Genomic DNA, 20823 nt, shown 5'->3' with positions numbered 1-20823 from the left:
TTCGATTTCTTGGATTATTATATTATTGCGCCTCATTTCTCTTTCTACATTTTCCACTATTTCTTCTTGTTCGGCTATTGTTTGATTAAGCCTTTGATTTTCTTGTTTTAATTCATCTATATACATTTCTGTCTATTTTTACTCCCATGCTCTTGAGACTATCTTTTATCTATAAGAAAATTCCTTTTATTGTGCCCTTATCGTCCTTTTCATTTTTATCATTCATTTTTTTTTGCTTAACGCACCTTAACGAGTACCGTGATTCGTTCAGTTTAGCTAGGCACCTACTCAGTTCAGCCCCCAACACTTCCCGGGCTAGCAAAACTCGTCTAGCTAGGTTAGTGTGGCTTAACTTTGTTATTCTATTTGGATTCAGTCCGGGTCTGTACTTTTATCAGTTTGGGTTTCTATTGTTATTGGTTTTTAAACGATATTTGTTTATCGATTTTTTTGTTGATATTTATCACTATTTGTATTATCGATATTAATAATTCTGATTTGTTTTATATCAAGTTTTTCCCTTATATTAATGTTATGGAATTACCAGTAATATATGATAGCTTGCACAAGATATTCCTGAACTTTCTGATAATTTTAGATTATTACTTTATTCACAATTTTATTTTGTCACTCCCACAATTTAACTGTATACTCTCACATTGGATGCAGGACCGCACTGAGAGAATAGGAAATATTGTAAATAAAAAGTGTATTATTAAATGAAATTAAAGCTAGAAGCTTTTTATAAATAATAATGATACGTTAAAATTGAATTTGATATATTTGTTTAAACTAAAAATACTGAGATATCTTTGAAGCGTAACCATCGTTTCATTTCATCTTTTGGAGATGCGAATGTAGGAGATTTTTCAGGTTACACATTGTGGTACGATGCATTCTCAAAGACGAGAACACTACGCAGTATTTAATTGGTCTCAAACCATTTTTTGTAGATGAAAATCTTCATATTGTCATGATATCAGCTGACTTTATTTTTTACTTAAACTAAGCGAAACATTTTCCCATTCAGCATGAATATGACTAACCGCTGCTCCTTTGACACTAATTCCCGTAGCTCTTCATTATTGTTATCAGACCAATCTTTTTGTGTTTTTTTGTATGAGAAAAATGAATATATGGTTCCTCCGTGTAGGTAATTATTTATTATTACTTTTTCGCAAAATGCTATCATCTATATCCACTTTGTTTTACGATTTACATTTACATTACATTTACATTTTCAACAAGCGTGGCCAACATGTATTCAAAGAGACTAAATGAAATTAGACAAGGTGTAGTTGACGAAATTTAGGAATGCCTCAAAGAAATAAAACAAAAGTCCAGTTTGTTTTTATGTTGACAAAATCGAGCTACTACACATTTGGAATATATTGTTGAAATAGTTTCTACTTAATCCTTCGCTCTAAATTTTATCTGTTTAATTGACAGTATTTAAATAGTGGTAGAATGTGTTCATTACATTTATTCAGATTAGATCCTCTCATATATGACAAAAATAGACCGAAACAGGTTTTCCCGTGTAAATAAAAGAAAGAAAAATTTCATTTGGTAAGTTTCTTCTTTTTTAATAAAAATGTTTTTTTGATAATATAAAGTCACAACGTGTAATATCAGGTTAAACTTTGTTTTGTTTAACCTTATTACATATTTTAATACCAATCAACTTGCCCTTCGGTATTCTACAGTCATATTTCCAAGAAGTAGTATAACAATTAAAGACTGACCTAAGAACAAAAGGTATGACAATAAAATAGTTGTTTGTGTAAACAACATACCTATTTGATCTTTATCTCTTTGAACAGGCTTAACCAAGTAGTTATTTGGTGCCAACAAAGCAAAGTAACTTATGTTAATGGTTACATAAACGGACCGACCCCCGCTTTCTTCTTACCGTCCCACACAGTATTTAATTTTTTTTATCAATTCTGCATTAGCATCAAACAAACATAAAATGAAATTTAACAAGCATAATGAAAATTTGTTGAGTTATGGGCATATCTCTACTACCCACCGACCATTAAAGTGAGATATTATTTAAGTAATATATACACATTACTTGAATTTAGAGGACATGGACCTGTCTGACAATTCCGATGATAGTTAGCAGTACCGGACTACATGAAATATTGGATAAAATTTTTATTGATCCTAATCATATATAATTCAACTACTATCATAAACATTTTTTCACTATTTGAAATAATCCAAGCGTGCGATTTTCTTGAGGTTTGGAAGTAATGCCGGTAGGTATAAAATACTTAACTAGGAAGATAAAATAATAAAAATGTTATAGTTTAAATTACATGAAGTATTTGTTCCCATTTTTGTAGTGTTAGATTTGATTTGATTTTCAATAATAGATACCCTCAAAAGTCTTGTCTATCGCACATTTGTAAATGTTTATAGATACACTTGATTATGTTAATATATTTTTGTGATGTTTGTGAAACTGAAAAGGCTGTGATCCTAGTTTTCTAGGCTTTTTTGTTAAAAATTTTCCGTATTACTTGTTTGTATTATAAAGGTTCAATTCATTGAATAGTAACAGGTATTTTCAGTGACTTCGACGGATAAGTCTATAAATTATAACTGCCCGCCATAAACTAGTGATTGTATTGTCTGCATTGGTTAGTTATTTTATGTACATATAATGAATCATATAATTATAGATCTGTGTCTGAGAAATCTGTGAAATTTAAGATTAAGCAGATACTTCTATCTATAGGTGAGATTGAAGTAATTGAACAGGCCAAGCAAAGGTAAATTATTATAATATAATTTTGAATTATTGAATATTTTAGGAATCTATAGAAGAGTCAGAAGAGGTAGAAGAAGAGGAAAGTAAATTTTGTACTTTACCTCGAGGAGGCAACACTTTCACAATACGACAAGTAATTTTCCAAAAAGGTGCCGACTTTAAACCATTAGGATTTAGTATAGTTGGAGGGAGGGATTCCCCAAAGGGCAGTATGGGTATTTATGTGAAAACAATTTTCCCTAACGGCCAGGCAGCTGACAGTGGGACTTTGAAAGAGGGTTAGTATTTTTTTTTATAAACAACTTATGCGCTAACGCTTCTGAGTAACTAAATGAGCATATGAGTTTTACAAATTGTCTCAATTGAATGTTTATATAAATAAATATAAACTATCATCCATAAGAATGGTAAAATCAAATGAAAATTACTAACAAAAGAACAATTCATTACATGATATGAAAAGTGCCTACACTTTTATTCTATTCACCCCACCACATACTAAAATAATCCTATTCCTGAATCATTCTAATCTTCTTCTCATCTTATCTTTATTCTTTCCAAGCGTCGCTTTCTAAGACTTTCCACAAATTTTTTAATGTTCGGCAGGTGTTTCGCTAAAATGATAAACTTTATTAAAACTATGAATGTGGGTTTAACATTCCTTTTTGTTTGTATAACCACTTTTTAAAAATCTATAATTTAATGTGTGTGTCAATTTTCACAGCATAAACTTTTGATTTTACTTTAGCAATTTGCTTTCAAACTTTTGGATGATGGTTTTATTCCAATGGTATTATTCCAACAAAACCTGTTTTGATTGTTATATAATAATAACATTAAGTATGTCATATTATTTGATAAATATTAAGTATATTATTTTCGAAAGTACTATGAAATTATGTAAACAAAATCCTGCAATGGAAACAGGAAAGTCGATGTATTTGAAAAAGATTTATTAAGATGTAAGGTGGTTCCTAAAACAAAAAGTATTTCAGCAGCTCCTGAAATCAAGAGCTGCTGAAACAAGTTTCAAGATGCTCCATCGGAATGAAAAACAAGAGGGAAATATGAAAAATATTCTAAAAAGTAATAAAAAGCTATCGCTACTTATTTGTTTGTTTGTAAGCAAGTCGAATTTTCAATAAAAACTTACAAATTATTTCATATCAGGTATATTAGCTCAGGCATATTTGTATTTTTAATAAAATTATTTAAAAACTTATGAATAAAAACAAACCTAAACATTTTCTTAAAATTAGTATATGCCATTTAAGTTATGTTATTTTATACACATAATAATAAAGTTACTTCTGTGTTCAAAGTTGCTTTTCAATTTATATTTTAAATTAGTAGTTTGTGCAGTTAGAGCAGGGTAAGTTATAACTATAATAATTTTTTGATCTATCTTTTTAGGTGATGAAATTCTTGCAGTGAATAGCAAACCTCTTCATGGATGTTCTCACAAAGAAGCAATCAATGTTTTCAAACAAATTCGTCAAGGATCTGTTCTCTTACATATAGGTCGAAGGTTAACCAAAAAACATAGAGATAAAACGTATTAATTTTGTTTTATAGTATAGGGCATCAGTTTGTGTCATTTGAATAATTTATATAAAAATAACTTGAATGTGCTTCATATGCAGAAAACTGGTAAGGGTTGAATAATTTCGTAGATGGCTGAACTTGTCACTATCATTTACAATGTCCTTTTAAATTCAATTTTTATAAATCACACAATTAACATTTTGTAATCAAACGCATAAGGATGTCTGCCGAAGTCGAGCAGAATGGTGCTAAAAAAAGAAAAATACAAATGAGACGCGCCATCTGTCGGAAAGCAATGGTAAACCAGCGATAGTAGTCTTCCTAGTACAATTTTTCAATATAAGCATTTGGATTCAAATTTCATTCTGTTTGGGATAAGTGATAAGCACAACACAGTTAAAGTAATATGTTGTTTGATCACGGACATTGCATAAGAAGAATAAGAAAATACTTACCATTGGAGGTTCGACCATTGACTATTATTCAATATATTCTCGCTTTATTTCCACACAGTTTGCAAAACTTTTGACTAATGCTTTTATGTCGCATAAAAATATGATGCATGTTAGAGTCAAAATGTTCGTACACTCTGACATCGTCGCTATTAAATCTTTTACACCTTAACTAAGCCTTCAGTTCAGTTCAATCTTTGTGAAGGTATGCTCGTATACAGTAGGCTTAGAAAGCGACTGAATTACTTTCATGAAGCAAGAGCACACTCCGGCTTATGTTATTGCACCTTTATTCAATAATTTTTTGACGCAACTGCCTTAATAAGCTAAGCCGCATTCACGGTGATTCCTTAAAGTCAATTAAAGGGATACCCTCACAACCTCAAAATATTCTATCTATCACTTGTTGGGTGCTTTTCGTGCCCTATGTTTTTTTTTGGCAAGGGCTTACCTTTCCAATATCACTCCATGGAATCTCTTTTAGATCCTGGATCATAGTAAAGACCATAGTTTCATCACCCGTTACAATTGATGGATTACACTTTTTTGGTCCTCGTGGCAATGCTCTAAAAATAACTCACAACATTCTACTCGACGCTACGCTGAGAATCCTAGACACCCCTAATTTTCACTAATTTTTATCATATTTAAAAGCCCATGTAGGATCCCTAGAACACTTATTTTGGAAATACCGGTCTGTACTGCAATTTATTTTGCTTTTAGGTGCCTGTCACTTTCATTTTCTTCCATTAATTCAATGTTTTCTGAGTAGTCACCGTTATAAGACCCCGCACGTGTGTCATAGTCTAATCATTCACAACAAAACTACTTAGACCAATTTTTAATTGTTGAAAATGATGGACACTAGTTACCATAAACATTGTATTTTTAATTTGTGTTGGATTTAATTCTTCTTTATCACAGCTCGAAACTCAATTTGAGACAACTGGACTGAAGGGTCGTTTCAGCTCTACTATAATTAAATGGATTGAAGAAGCAAGTTAAAAATTTACGTAAAGCTTGTTGAGACTTATTACTGACGTGTGCATAAAGATTATTGCAAACGCACTTTATTTACTATATGCGTCCAAGAACTCATGGAACTAACTCAATACGTACATAAAGGAAACTTTGAAATTAATTTTCACTGAATTGAATTAAATTTTTTACATCTTCTTTAACATGATCAGCATCAAAGTAAAGTGGCCCTCAGTTATGTGAAGATACTGGATGTTTTTGAAAATAGAGGAAATCAGTTGCACAAAGTACTCACCCTCGTTTCACTTTTTCTCTGTATGACCCTGTATTTCAATATTGCAATACTTGTCCTCACAAGTTTTTCTCTATTTACTTCAGCCAGTTTGTCTCGTTTCTCCTCCTTGTTCTATCGTTCAACCCGTTTCGCCACCTCTATATCTAATATTTCAACTTTCTTAATCACATTTTTTATCAATTTTCATTACTCTCTGTAAGACTATTTAGCACATGTGATGAGTTTATTATTTTAAACCCCGTTTTCTCTTTTTAAGCTAATTTCTACAACCTTTTTTCTACAATATTCATTGTTATTCACATAAGCAATCACATCCCAAAAATTAAATACTTCAATGCCTAGCTGAAAGTTGCCCATAATGAGTTTTCTTTTTTTCACTGTGGATTATTTTGATTGATTTATTATTATCATACAGATATTTCTTCATCTTTAACACCTATGAGACAAAAAAATGTTTGTTTCAGTGAAAAAGAACCTCATTTTCGCATCTTTCGATATGATCAAATGGAAGCATTCTAGTTTTAAATGACATAAGTTGATAGAATTTTTGATGTAGTAATTATGCAGTATTGATATATTAGATTCAAAAATAAATATTTTCAGTAAAATATGCGAGATATAATGGGATTGTAATCGTTTCATTTGTGAATTTTGCATTCAACTTAAATTACTAGTAGTAGGTCCTTTCATGTTGTCTAGGTAATGAATGGTTTAAATGTTAGGCTTAAAATGTCAATGAGTGCAATTATTTTGAGATGTCATTCGTACATATATCTTATTGTAAGTATTGGTAGTGGTTTTGCAGTTCTATGTGCAATTTTAATGTTTGTTTCTTCTTTGAATTCCTTGCTAATTTTTTCAAAAAGAGTTTTAATGCATGAAATAGAACCAAAGACTATCCTATTCATTATAATCATAGCCTACCTCATTATGGGTGTGACTGCTAGTGATGTGAATCCACATTTTCAATAGGATATCCATTTCTTTGGAGGATATCTTCATTTTGAATGGATGATTTGATTTAAAATTAAGATATCTTCCAGAACTGGTAGGTTTTACGTACTAGTCAAGGATTATCTTGTTGTCATTCGTTCATATTAGTTTTGTGTCTATGAAAGGTACACATCTGTTGGATTTTTGCAGATCAACCTTGATGTACTGTGCTCAAATGGGTGATACTGGGCTTCCTATAGGTGTTCCAAAAATTTTTTTGTAATATTGATTATTAAAAGCAAAAAAGAGGTGTCATTGACGAAATCTACGAGTTCTAAAAATTGCTTTATGTTTAATCTGCAGGTTTTTTGGATTGACTATCAATGTGATGAAGTGAACTTTTTACTAGGTCAACCAGAATGTAAAAAGTGATACATCAAACTGATGATTACATAGTTGGTTGGTAATTGACAGTTTTGAATAAACAACGCAAAATCAAAAGAATCCTTGACAAAAAACATGTTTTTATTGTGAGCTAGTGCAAGTTTATTGGTGATAAATTGTGCAATATTTTCGTTGGGTGATTTTATGGAAATATAAAATAGAGGAGCTCATCTTTAGGAGCTTTCTATCTTCGTCTTAAAAAATTTCAGAATGTTTCCTGACCAGTGCTTGTGCTTTTTGTTGTCTTAAAATTCGCCATAGACAATTATATAAGAAGTATAGCACTCACCACAAATGATATTATGTCGTTCCTTACTTAGACTCTTCCTTGCTGCAAGTTCCTATAATTCGATTATTACATCTTCTAAATATTGAAAATAATAGTAATTTATCGTATCCTGTGATCAAAAAGTTTCAGTCTTCAGAATTGTCCAATATTTGTATATTAATTCCCAATTTAATAGTGAAAAAACTAAATTTATTGGCTCTTGTTAAATTCAGCAGATTCAAACCTAACACTTGAATTCTTTGAACTTGCATTTAATTGATGATAATTGGGCATAAAAGTGGCGTACAACATTAGAAGAACATTTCCTTATAACTTTCTTGGACCTCTGACTAGGTTAAGATTAATTTGAGGATTGTGATTTCACGGTTTGTTTCAATAGTTACAGGGAAAAAATTATTGTGGCATATATTATAAGCACCTACTGTATTTAGAGGTTTGCTGTATAATAACGTAGTTTGGTAGGTACATTCGCAGGATACAACTCAACTCTGCCATCGATGGTATGGGTATTGGTACTTTTACTATTGATTATAACAGGCGTGAATGTCTCAATACTGCAAATTTACCCAACAGAATTTGCTAAACCGTAAATAAGTACCAAAGATACGTTATCAGCTATTGTGCTTATGTATTTTACGTTATTTTATATTCACATTTTTTGTCCATTATATAGTTATGTATTATATTACAATAATTCACCCAAATCTAACATCACTTTATTAATTATATTTGTTTATAATTACTCTTGTTGTTTGGTTTTAAATATGTGATAATGTGTATATTTACTCCATATTCAAATATCTTTATAGTGGTTTTGATTATTTTATACAATAAATTTTTTTTACAAATTATTTTATTTCCAAATTTTACCTTGCATTAACTGATTGCCATATAAATGGGATAAATGTTACAAAAAATAATGAAAGAAATTTTTTTCTATGATCTATTATGAAATAACAGAGCATTATTTCGCATTCAATTCATATTATAGCAATAAAAAAGAAATTTGTTGTATTGTAATATCGAAGAAAACTGCCGGAATAATTTGGATTGAGTTTAAAATTGAACCATCATTAAATCGTATCTCAATATATGACTATCAGTTGATCTAAACCTCTTTTAAGAAACTTGCTCTTAGCTTTTATTATTCGAAACCCAAAATATTGGTTCCTTTTCCTCTTGATAAGGATGGAAAGTGTCAAATAACCAGAATTAACGTTTCAAGTAAAAAAATAGTGCTCACGAAAGACCGTAATGTAACATAATAAAATTTTAATGATAATTGATTCAGGAATGGAATGATAACTTAAAAAATAAATACTGACGGAGACGACACAGAAAAATGTATCAACAGCATTAATCATGTATGTCTTATATATTTATAATGTACGTAGCATAAATGTACGAATGAGATATAATGAAGCAAGTAAAAGTGAGAATAGAGGCAGAAAAAATTTTTTTTAACAAAAAAAGCACTTTTGACTGAAATCTGTCTAGAATTGCTATATGCAGTGCTTCATAGTTGAATATCATTATCCCAGTTGGGTTTTAGTGTGACTTTGTATAAAAACCTTGTTGTTGATTGTTAGTTGGGGTCTTTGACCTATTAACCAGTACAGTATGCTTTCTCTTGGTTAGTATGTGTATGCTCTAGCTTACTCGTCGATCAAGATGAATTCTAAGGTAATTTAAACTCTTTCTTTGCGGCAGAAGATGCCCGTTTAATATTACAGTTGGACAGGGAGCTCTCAGTTGTGTGTAGGTAACATGAACAGATTTATTTTCATTTAATTTTATTCTCGCACGTTTTTACCACAAAGAAATAGCGTCCAAGTTTTTCTGCAATATATGAGAGGCAAAAACATTGGCTTTATATTGGCTTCTTTTTGTCCGTTGCCCTTAAGGAGTGCAGATAGGAGGATTCGTTAGTTGCGGTCTATTTAGTTTTTTTTTGTTGTGTTCCATAAGTCCAATAACAGAAATCCAATGTACTTCAAATGCATAAAAATTATCAATCAGGAAAGTATATAAACTACTCAGAAGTATATCCTACCAATTATAGAAATTATTTACAGCAAAAGATTTCTAGACAGAAATAAGTTAATAAATTAAAAATAAAAATGAACTTCGAACATTTACATAAATGCATTCACATCTTAAAAATATGATGGTAATTATGTCGAAGGTAATGAAAGAATAAAAAATGTATCAACAAACACTTTGGATAAATAGATGGGACATCAAAAAAAAAAAAAACAAAGTTTTATAGTGAGTGCCTTATAGAATGTTTTCAAAAATATGCCTATTTCAAAGTTATCTTATTTTCATGTGGTCTCTTGGAAATGAAATTTACGTGCATTTATTTGCATATTGGGTTTGAAGATATAAATCTAATGGTTCTTCCAAACAATTTATTTACCCATTATTTAACATCTAATAGAAACATATGAATTGATTAAATATTATTATAATATTAACTTGAAATGACTGGAAACAGATAAAAACTTTAAAAAAAGTTCTTAACAGAATTAAATAAAAATACAACTGAGAACATTTATGGTTTTTGAAAACCAAATTTTCAGAAAAATGTACCAGCTACAAGAAAAAACGAGTAAGTGAGTAAATCGCTATCAATTGCTCATTAATAATTATTGTGTATATAAACATCTAATTCTGGGTTAAACGAACGCGATCTATCTGACGCAGGATTCGAAAATCCCTAAAATGTTATACCAATACGCCGTATTATCGGTGGTATCATATAGCCATTTTTGAATGCCGGTGTTCCAAACACAGCAATGGATATCTTATGGTTACATTATTTTAAAGGCATAGTTGAAAATACTGGTGTCATAATTATAAATGTAAACCGAATATTTTGTGGTCAATTATTTTTTCTTGGATATTTTCAGCTTATAAGTATATAGAATAATCTTTTGAGTAAGTACATTTTCTTATTTTGTTGTGGTCTCTTGGAAATAAGATCTTCGTGTATTTATTTGCATAATGGGTTTGAAGATATAAATCTAATGGTTCTTATTTAACAATTTATTTAGCCATATTTTAACATCTAATGGAAATATATGAACTAATTAAATATTATAATAACTTGAAATCACTAGGAACAGATAAACTAAAAAGATGTATTCATAATTTATAATATACATTTTTATAATTTATAATGTATTCTTAATAGGAACTAAAAAAACTTGATTGAAAAATAGGTATTCCAACTTCCACAACTTAAAATAAAATTCTCAACAGAAACAAATAAAAATTCAACTGAAAACAATGTAGTAAATTTTCATTTATAGTTTTTGAAAACAAATTTTCAGAAAAATAAACTACAAGAAAAAACGAGAATTGGTGTTGTGGTACAAGGGCATTATCTGTATTTGTATTTTATAACTGACAAATTGAGATATTGATTAATATGGTTTGTTAAAAACAAATGTAGCAGTTATATTCAACATAATTGAAAACATTTATAATGTTCTTTAGAGGAATCTTTCTGTCATCAAGAATTTGTATGTATACAGTAAAATATTATTCCTTATTAGTAGAATAGTTGTTATGAGTACATGAAACTTTTTTGTTATTCTGTTTTTGTTTTTCAAATATGTTGAGACATTTGTGTTGATGTAACTTACTTTTACAAACAGTTCTAAAAGTACAATAGTTGCATTGATGTATTCTAGATGTTACCTTAGCATATTTTTCAGGATGTTTTTGTATATAATGTTCATAAAGATTTTGTTTCTGACTATACATAATATTACATTTCACACATCCAAATTTACTTTCTTCATGAATTTTAAAATGCTGTTGAAGACTTGATTTCCAGTAACTTTTATAACCACATATTTTACAATTAAACATTCCTTTGTTCTGTTTCTCATGTTTACCACTAATATGCTTCTTTAAATTACCTGAAAATTTACTTGAATATTCACAATATGTACATTTGTATACTTTATCAACTTTAACATCCTCATCTGACCTACAAAAAAATGCTTTATTCATAATACATAAACATGGCATGAATATGGAATGAGAAGCAAAATTATAACAATATTTTCAATATTATTTGGAAATAATGAATATAGAAATGAAATATTATTAAATTTGTCAGTATAGTAACAATAAATGAATATAAAGTACATAGAACTTAAGTACATAGAACTTAAACACAAAGAAAAATTGAGAAAGGAAGAATTTATAACATCTTCGAAATAAAAAGAGTACTTAATTGTATTGCTAAATCAGAAAATTGATGTGAAGATGGAAAATTGGTCTAAGTAAAATAATATCCAATACAATGGATCACACTAAATACAGAAGAACTGAAAGTGTGCAAAATTGAGACTTTACAGTTATGAGACATGTATATTAAACAAAACACAATTAATTCCTATAGATGCAATGAAAATGAGATTTTTAGAAAAATTTTCAAATAAACTAGAAAAGCAAATGAATATGTGGAGAAAAAGTAAAGTTTGACCCTACTCAAACATTCCTGCAGGACATGGTATTTTGTTTTAACAAGTATGTAAGAGGTTAATTAATTCACTTACTTATGTTTTCGTTCCATTCTCAACTTACAGTATCTTTCATGGTAATTCAAATATTCTTTAGAAGTTAAGTCACATTCACAATATTTGCAGGTGAAAAATTCAGTTTGCATTATAATCAGTTTAGATTTACATTTGAATTGTTGCTTATTCTTTTAATACTTAGTACACAATTCAGTATTGTAATATGTATTAGAAAAATGTTTGTGTTCCTCTACTTCTTTCAACGATTGGAAATAATTTTTGTGTATTTTTTCTTCTCTAAATTTATTTTTTTGGTAACTACTCTTTGGATATCAATTGTAATACAGCTGTGAAATAAAGTTTTATTGAGCAGGTAAATTCAATTGCATCCCGTACAAATGTATCAATATAATTTTTTTGCATTCGTTAAAAAGTGTACATTATACTTACCAAGATCTTAAAATGTCAAAAAGTAGATAAATGTACAATCTATTTTAGAATTGAGAAAAATGGATTAATTAGATAATCAATTTGTAGCTGTTGATACTAAAAGCTTTAATACTAGTATTAAGTAGACAGAAAGATTATTGAATTGGAGTCTTATTTGACAACTATCGTACATTTACAAGGTAAATTAATACATACATTGTTAACGGCTATATACATTTCTCGAACGTAGTTTTCTACTTGGCGCGCATACTGTTTAGACATTTATAACATCTGTAGATCAATGTTGCCAGGATGAATGATTCTTTAGTGGATCTTATGATATTACATGCTATGTGTTTATTTTCTGATATAGGTACTTTCAAAATATAGTGAGGATAGTTAGTACTTCTTTGTGTATAGAATAATATGAATGAATAATGTGAATATGTTTGGCAACTTCAAATACTTTGATGCTTTTTCAAAACAAGTTTTAACGGTGAATCCCATGCAATTATATCGTATTCGAACTTGTTCATAATGTATTGTTGAATTAATGCATTGAAGCATGTATTTGATATCTATAAATCGCCAAAATATTCAACAGATTATCATTATCAAAATTTTTGGACCAATTACATATAGTTACTTAGAATGAATGCCGTAGAATTTCAGTTTATTTTTAAAAGTAACCCTACCAAAATATCCCTGCTACAGTTTGAATCCACTAAATTACTCAATAGATTAGTATTATTTTCAAGCCGTTTTCGCATTCGCGCGCGTATCGCAGGCAAATCGCGCACGAAGGCGGGAAATACCCGCTAAGCATGAGTGTGGATCCGAGTCGCATATTATTTTTCCATTCCATTTTATTATACATATTGTTCTTAATATTGTCGTATTGAAGAAGTGTGAATGCAGGTGAATAATTCATGATTAGTTAGATACTGAAAAGCATTACATAATTACGTTATAGAACTTGATGTATAAATAACAAATAATTTCTTTAGCAATTACATACTGTCAATAGGTACTTTCGCTTATTGTGCATGTCAAGAGTCTTAAGAAAAATACTTTCTGTACGCTGGTTTAAATGTTTCACATTTGCAGGAATGGCAGATATGCATTTAATTCTTGGTAAGTTTGTGAGTCATGTAACCATCGTTGATGTACATTTTGTTGTTTCAAAGGAATGTAATTTTCTTTAGTATAAACATTTGCATTAAGGTAATTTAATATTTAATCGAGCCCAGAATATGAAGATTTCTTAGACCTTCGCTCTCGAATACTTATGTATATTATGGTGTTTCATTGCCACTTTACCCATAAGAAACCGCTATATATATACATATATATATATATATATATATATATATATATATATATATATATATATATATATATATATGTGAATTGCAACGAAGACTTTGCCAGCTATATTATGAGCGGTTTCTTATTGGGAACGTGGCAAGGAAACACCAAAGTGGACTAACTTTAATATATTTTCCAAGCTTTCGAATACTTATGTATTCATCGTCTTCCAAGGAAGGAGCGAAACGTTAAGTTATACATATAAATGTGATATTTCATCGAAGTTTTATTATTTTATCCAAACAACCTACAAAACTATGAAATTAGAGAGTTACAATAATTAAAAGACGTATATTTTATTTGAAAATACTGATATCCTTTAGATAATATTTCCAATTAGATCCTCTTGAAGGCTTATAGTTACAAATGTGAATCAAATTATAATAGAGTTAATGTTGGATATTTTCAGCTTATTAACAGGTTATATATAATAATCTCTCAAGTAAACAGAATAATAATCTCAATATACATCTTTTACGTTACACTAAAGCTGCATATGAAATATCTCAATTCATAAGACAATATTTTAGAAAGTTGAACTAAATAAGAACGAAACGTTAAACAACTGAGAAACATTTAGGTATGAGAAGTTTCAAAACATTTGAGTAATTCCATAGTTAAAAGTTGAATAATCAACGGAGACCTTTTTTCTTACATAATATACGGTTTCCATCTTTGGGTGATATTCTAAAACAACTTTTAAAAAATATTTTATTCATATTATTAGTAAAAAAAAACAAAAAAAGATGAGATTTTGGAATATTTTTCATCATATCCAAGTAATAGGCAATTAAAACTTAAATTTTCGAGGCTGTATCAATATTATCGTCTTATTTCATTTTTATTCAATAAAATTATGGGAAATTGGTCAATGTATCCTGCAACGTTATTTTTGTTATTATCTTCGGCGGGTTGTTTTGTATTGGTATCATCTGTATTTGTTGAATTATGGTTTTGTTCATTCTGATTATATGGATTTTTATTAACTTTGCTTAAATTGATATTTTCTTCACCGCCTTCTTTTATGTCATTATAAAATCCACCAATTTTATGATTGTTAATATTGTGTTCATTTTGGTTTTGATTAGGATAATAATTGCCATTTGGATATTGGTTAGAGTTATAAGGTGGAACCCAATTTCTATTAAAATTTATAGGTGGCCTTGTAGAATGTAAGTTATTATAGGGATAAGGATAGGGCATATTATTTGGAAGTTTATTAATATTTTGATTGGGAAACATGGGATAAGGGTTACTGTTGGTACCGGGGTTGGTATAAACATCATAAATTTCTATGTTTGGATAAGGTGAATTTTCTTTTGTTACAATAACACTGCGTTGATTGGTTTGGATCGGAAAACGTTTTTGCATTTGCTGCCAATAATTTGGATTTTGTTCAATTTGCCCAGGTATATTTAACTGATCTTCTCTTATAATTTCGATAGTGACGGGATTTCCATTCACTACTGTTTGATATTGTCTCCTTCCATCTTGTACTCTACTACCAATAAAAGGATTTAATCTTTGATTTACATTGATTCGGTCCGCTTTTTCTGGCTCATTAGATCCTATCTCTATAATTGTTCCATCTGTGAGTATCGACGCTGTATAAATAGATGTTAAAGCTGAAAAAGAAATATTTACTTTAAAAATCAACATTGATATTAAATATATTGGTACATTTTTAGGAATATCAAAAAATATATAGGATGAAACTGTACATATTGCTATAAATTTAAAATAATTCGTACATGATGCTTTACTAAATTTTAAAAACATGTTAAATATGCAATTAATTGGAACGTTTAGCCATTTCAATAATTTGTATTGCAGAAATTATCATAGGATTCAGTGTTCTAGTTTACATGAATATGTGAATAATATATTATCTTTTATTTATATTGATTGAAACGCTTATTTTTGAAAATTATATTTTTGTTTCATAAAATAATTCAACATACGAATACATGAATACATTTAAATCTCTATGGCAGTATTTTCATAATCACAATCAAATAAATAACCACAGCTATCAATAAGTAAATATATAGGTGTACGGACAAATACGTGCGAGGGTGGTTTCGCGAAAGATGGACTATGCAATGAAAAATTTACTTTACTGTAGTTTTTTATTTTTCAGCTTAATTTCCTTTAGACTATATACGTCGATAAGAAAAGTCACTTAGATTCTGTTTTAAGATATAAAAATATTCGTTTTTTTATTATATTTTTGATGTGAGCGATCTGTTGAGTATTGAGCAATTTCGGCACCCACCTTGTAGATACTTTTGTCATATGTAATTTTTCATTAGAGGTATTGCATGCACGTTAAGTTGGAATATTTACATCATTAGATATCTACCCTACTTTCATTTGACAATTGATTAGTACAGGTGGACGTATTTTATTAAGCATTTCTGGAGTAGTTGCAATAGATGACGGTCCCGAATCTACATCATTATCCGTGGTCATATAGACACATTTAAAAGTAGAGAATCACTCAAAAATTATTCCATGGGAGGGAGCACTTTTAGTATAATATTTAAGTAACTTTTCCTCGTTTACTTCAATTTTTTCTTTCACGTAAATAATAATAATTGTGGCACTAGAAGATTGTCTGGAAACATCACATTGATGGTAATATAGATAATCCGTAAATTATAACAAATCAAAAAATCAAAGTAACTTCAAGGCCATAGGGCATCATTTTAAAATAAAATTATTAAGTTGTGTGACAATCGTGACAAGAGACAATCAATAGCATATTTTTTAAGAAGCAAGTAGTGATAGTGTGAAGTGTACAGCATGAGCCGTAGGCTTAGCATTCCATGCGAGCTATACACTATACTTTTTTCGACGGCTTTAATAGATAATAGCGAAATGATATGTAACAAATAAAATGAACTTTCAATTTAATGTTATTCAAATTTTCCAATTAGGTACAATAAAAAGAGTAATTACACATTGAATAAAAACGTTGTTTTCATTCTTTTTAGAAGTTTTTAAACAAATATTTAATTATTCACAATATTGATGGTTACAAAACTATATAATTAAAGTAAATTGAGCTTTCATTACATGAAATTGAATATTCTCTAGAAGATTTGATTTATTGGGTATAATTACAACTAAAACACAATGAAGTCATTGTTTAATCAGGTAAGGAAATTAAATTGAAGACATACCATACACCTTATTGATATATCAAGAACAGCTAAGAAACAGCAGTTTTGTGTTATAGCCATAGAAAAAATATTTCAAAATGTTATGTAGTGGTAGTGAAAACACAAACTCAGGTAAAACTACATTTCAAAATGTACCAAACTTTGAAAAACTGGAGAAAAGAACGATAAAAATGAAATTAAGTAAGTTTCAAGCAGTCTTAGAAATTGAATATATTGACATTTATCCCATCAAAAACATAATTCCATTTAGTAATCATATGATATCACTGAATGCACACTGAAAATGAAACCAACAGAGACGAGCAACCTTGAAAGAAGGAAGAGTTTTGAAATAAATAGAAAACAATAAAATTATTTATGGAATGAAAAGTTATAAAACATGAAAATCAGACCTGTATTTGGTGGTTTTGGGGGCGGTGATGTATTTTCAATCACATGTCACTTTTCTGATAAATTACTAACCACATGACAAACTGTTTGTTTGTTTTGAAGCTACCCTATTGAATTTTATATGCATCAATTATAATGTAAATATTGCGCTATAAGTGTTTGTTAGAAGTATTAGTTTTCGTATTAAAAATGTCTGAAAATGACAATGTAGTGAGCAGCACAAATTCAGTATGGGTGTTGGGTCAAATTTTCGGTCTCTGTTTCAGTTCAGCGTCTTCAAAATTAAGTAATAATAATCATGGTAAAAAACGAAAATTTTTTAGGTTATTATATTGGTGCATATCTATTATAATCACAATGTCTTTATCTGCAATGAATTTTGTTACTGAAATTGATCCAAAAAAGAATGTTGTTATTCAGGCTGGAGATATATTGAATGGGATATCAAGTATAATTGCTGCCGTCGGCTCTATTTTAACAGGATTACTATTTGAAAATCGTATAACTATGGTTATTAAAAAACTTTATGATATTGATAGTCGGCTTAGAAATCATCCTAGATGGATTAATTATGATTTAATTCGAAGATTTGCTTATGCCTGCATAATTTGTACATTTAATTCATGGATTTACTTTCTAATTAGTTATATGCTTATTTGTAGCAAGGAATGGTTTATTTGTTTCGGTTCATGGGTATTACTATTTAGTATTACGAAGATATTTGATGTGAATTTGATAAGATTTGTAATTCACATGAGTCTAATTTGGCATAAGCTTTGTGTTGTGAATATTAACATAACACAATTATCCAAAGAAAGAATACCATATCCAAATTCTCTTAGCTCACTTAAAGAAATACAAATGATTAATACAGTAGAAAGTCTGAAAGAATTATATGAGGACATACTCAATATCGGTGAAGAACTGAGCAGCATCTATTCATTTTCTCTACTATTTATTATCACAAATCAATTTGTTTCAATATTCAGTTCATTGTATAACTGTTTCTTCGGTTATTATATCGACGGTGAATTCATACAACCAAATTCTGTACAAGATTTACTAGTTCCGCTGTTATCATTGATACATCCTGGTGGCCAGCTGCTAGCTACAACAATCATTTGTCAGTTGACGATATCAGAATGTAAACGGACCGGAAAACTCATCTTTAGAATACCAGTCACCAGGACTAACAAGACATTAATAAAAAGAGTAAGACCATCATTCCAACTACTTAAAAATATATAAAGGAATTAAAAATTAAATCAAAAATATGACATATGTTGGGTGTGATGTCATTAGACTAAATAAAAACTAATTTTGAAACAGAAGTGACCTAAAATCAAAAATATTTAGAAATATATATATATATATATATATATATATATATATATATATATATATATATATATATATATATATATGAATTTTATCTTACTTTTACGTATAATATTAATATGCTAAATTGACTATATTAATATGCGTCCACTTTATTTTTTAGATCAATTTCTTCTCTTTGCATATTTTGCATAAGAAATTCGATATAACTGCTTGTGGATTCTTTGATATAAATTGTTCCTTATTATTATCAGTGAGTAATTTGACTTATATAAGATGGCAATATGTTAAGTTAAATCCAATGATAACATATATCGTTTTTTTGTTACAGATTGTCGGCGCGGTAACTGTGTACTTAGTAACGTTTATCCAATTTGACCTTGCAGCTAGGAAACAAATGGGACAGTAGATGATAATGTCCATTTCATATTGTATAGGCCATACTTCATGTATTAGTTATTTCGTGATAAGCTTGCATAGAATTTATTCAACAATAGACAAGAAAACTAAGCGTAATTCAGTTTTGTGGAAAAATATATTAATCAAATAACTTTATCATAGTTATATACTAATATTGCTATCATATTGAAGATATTATCTAATAAATTGTATGAATAAATGTATTTTATTTAAAAAAATCCCTCAAAATATGGTGTTTAATATTTTAAAGCTCTGTGGAAATTAATAGATCTATCCAACCAATTGCTCCACCAAATTGCTCTTTCATCATTATATGGAGTATTTTCTTCCCAGAAAAAGTTTTACCAAGTTCTAGTTTACGAAATTTTTTGGGGTCCAAGAATGGCATCAGTGAGTTTTATTCTACTTTTTAACTTAAGAGAAATATTTAAGAATTTTACTTGACTTTGTATGTACAGACTACTAAAAAATGAGATTACAGCGTCGTACTTAAGACACACTGGAACACCCTGTTTTGTCGCTCTTCGCTTATATGAATATGATGTTTAAAATCACAAAATGTGACAACTGGGGTCATGAAATTTTCTCTCTTCCGACAGGTTGGTGGGAATAAAATGGACCATCCATAGTATTCTGCCTCAACTTAGATATTCGTATACTTCATTAAACTGTAGGTTCCGTCTATCTGGTAATTGGAAAATACATCCCTCGTAGAAGTGTGAGACGTTCCTTACGCCTCATCAGGTATATGGCCCAAAAAAAAAGTATAACACTGAAGTAAGCATAAATATTTCCATAAGATTTAATGTTTTCAGCTGAAAAGTTTGATTATCTTATATTTATTTAACTGTCATGAAATAGAAAAGTATACTGTACTTTTGGAATATTGGAAATATTTAAGTTCAGAATTATAAACGCTCTGTAGCTTGTGGCAAACTATATAACTAACAATATCTGATATTTGAGGAATGATAGTTAAGTTTAAAATTTTAAAACGCATGTGCCATATATCATACTATATATTCAATGGAATAAATTTGCCAACTAACCTAATGTCATAAACGTCACAGAATAATTATCGATTGAGTAAATATTGATTCATTTAAGCAGTTTCAAACTAACTAGCTCTTAACAAGAATTGGCTTAGGTTGCCTTTCTTTTTTATACTATTCAAGTTGCCTCGTGCTTAATTATATCACTATTCTTTGAATAACTTTTAGGTTTTATAAAGACATTCATCAGTTTATTGCTGGAGCTTCTTTTCTATTGTCTACACTTAAATTGATTGATTTTATCACGTTGTAAATGACATTTTTGTTTACCTTGTTGATAATTCTGTTACGTAAGATTATTCGAACGAAAAGAAAAAAATGGGTGATAACTAATTAGATGATCTCATCTCTGTATCCGGAAAATAAGTTATCTTAAAAATTTAAACGTTCA

At 29.1% G+C, this 20823-nt stretch overlaps 3 protein-coding genes across 13 annotated transcripts in view; 2 read left to right on the top strand and 1 right to left on the bottom strand.

Moving 5' to 3' along the window:
- LOC130901638 (uncharacterized) overlaps nt 1-8563 on the top strand; it is a 35089-nt gene extending 26526 nt beyond the window's left edge. For all 10 annotated transcript variants that reach the window (XM_057813925.1, XM_057813506.1, XM_057813763.1 and 7 more), the window contains 2 exons: nt 2823-3057; nt 4193-8563. In XM_057813925.1, coding sequence (XP_057669908.1) covers nt 2823-3057; nt 4193-4341 — 384 coding nt within the window. In that variant the 3' untranslated portion in view covers nt 4342-8563. The remainder of the gene's footprint in view (nt 1-2822; nt 3058-4192) is intronic.
- Nucleotides 8564-10748: 2185 nt separating this feature from the next.
- LOC130901533 (zinc finger Y-chromosomal protein-like) lies at nt 10749-13612 on the bottom strand. 2 transcript variants are annotated; one of them, XR_009060298.1, is made up of 3 exons: nt 12701-13601; nt 12290-12597; nt 11594-11715 (listed from the first exon to the last, which is right to left on the bottom strand). XR_009060298.1 is itself a non-coding variant. In XM_057813025.1 (2 exons), exons 1-2 carry the CDS (start codon nt 12397-12399, stop codon nt 11262-11264), a joined length of 564 nt encoding a protein of 187 aa, XP_057669008.1. In that variant the 5' UTR covers nt 12400-13612; the 3' UTR covers nt 10749-11261. The 2 variants fall into 2 exon arrangements, 1 of the variants encoding a protein (XP_057669008.1); XM_057813025.1 differs by having other exon boundaries at nt 10749-11715; nt 12290-13612.
- A 4367-nt stretch (nt 13613-17979) lies between these two features.
- LOC130894880 (gustatory receptor for bitter taste 66a-like) lies at nt 17980-19514 on the top strand. The gene is made up of 3 exons (XM_057801904.1): nt 17980-18834; nt 19124-19213; nt 19292-19514. The coding sequence occupies exons 1-3, from the start codon at nt 17980-17982 to the stop codon at nt 19367-19369; spliced, it is 1023 nt and encodes a 340-aa protein (XP_057657887.1). The 3' UTR covers nt 19370-19514.
- The last annotated feature ends 1309 nt before the right edge of the window (nt 19515-20823 follow it).

Source organism: Diorhabda carinulata, chromosome 1 (genome assembly GCF_026250575.1).
Source record: "Diorhabda carinulata isolate Delta chromosome 1, icDioCari1.1, whole genome shotgun sequence".
NCBI classification, from domain to species: Eukaryota; Metazoa; Arthropoda; class Insecta; order Coleoptera; family Chrysomelidae; genus Diorhabda; species Diorhabda carinulata.
Note: the sequence above shows the minus strand (reverse complement) of the source record. Positions and strands in the feature narration are given on the sequence as shown.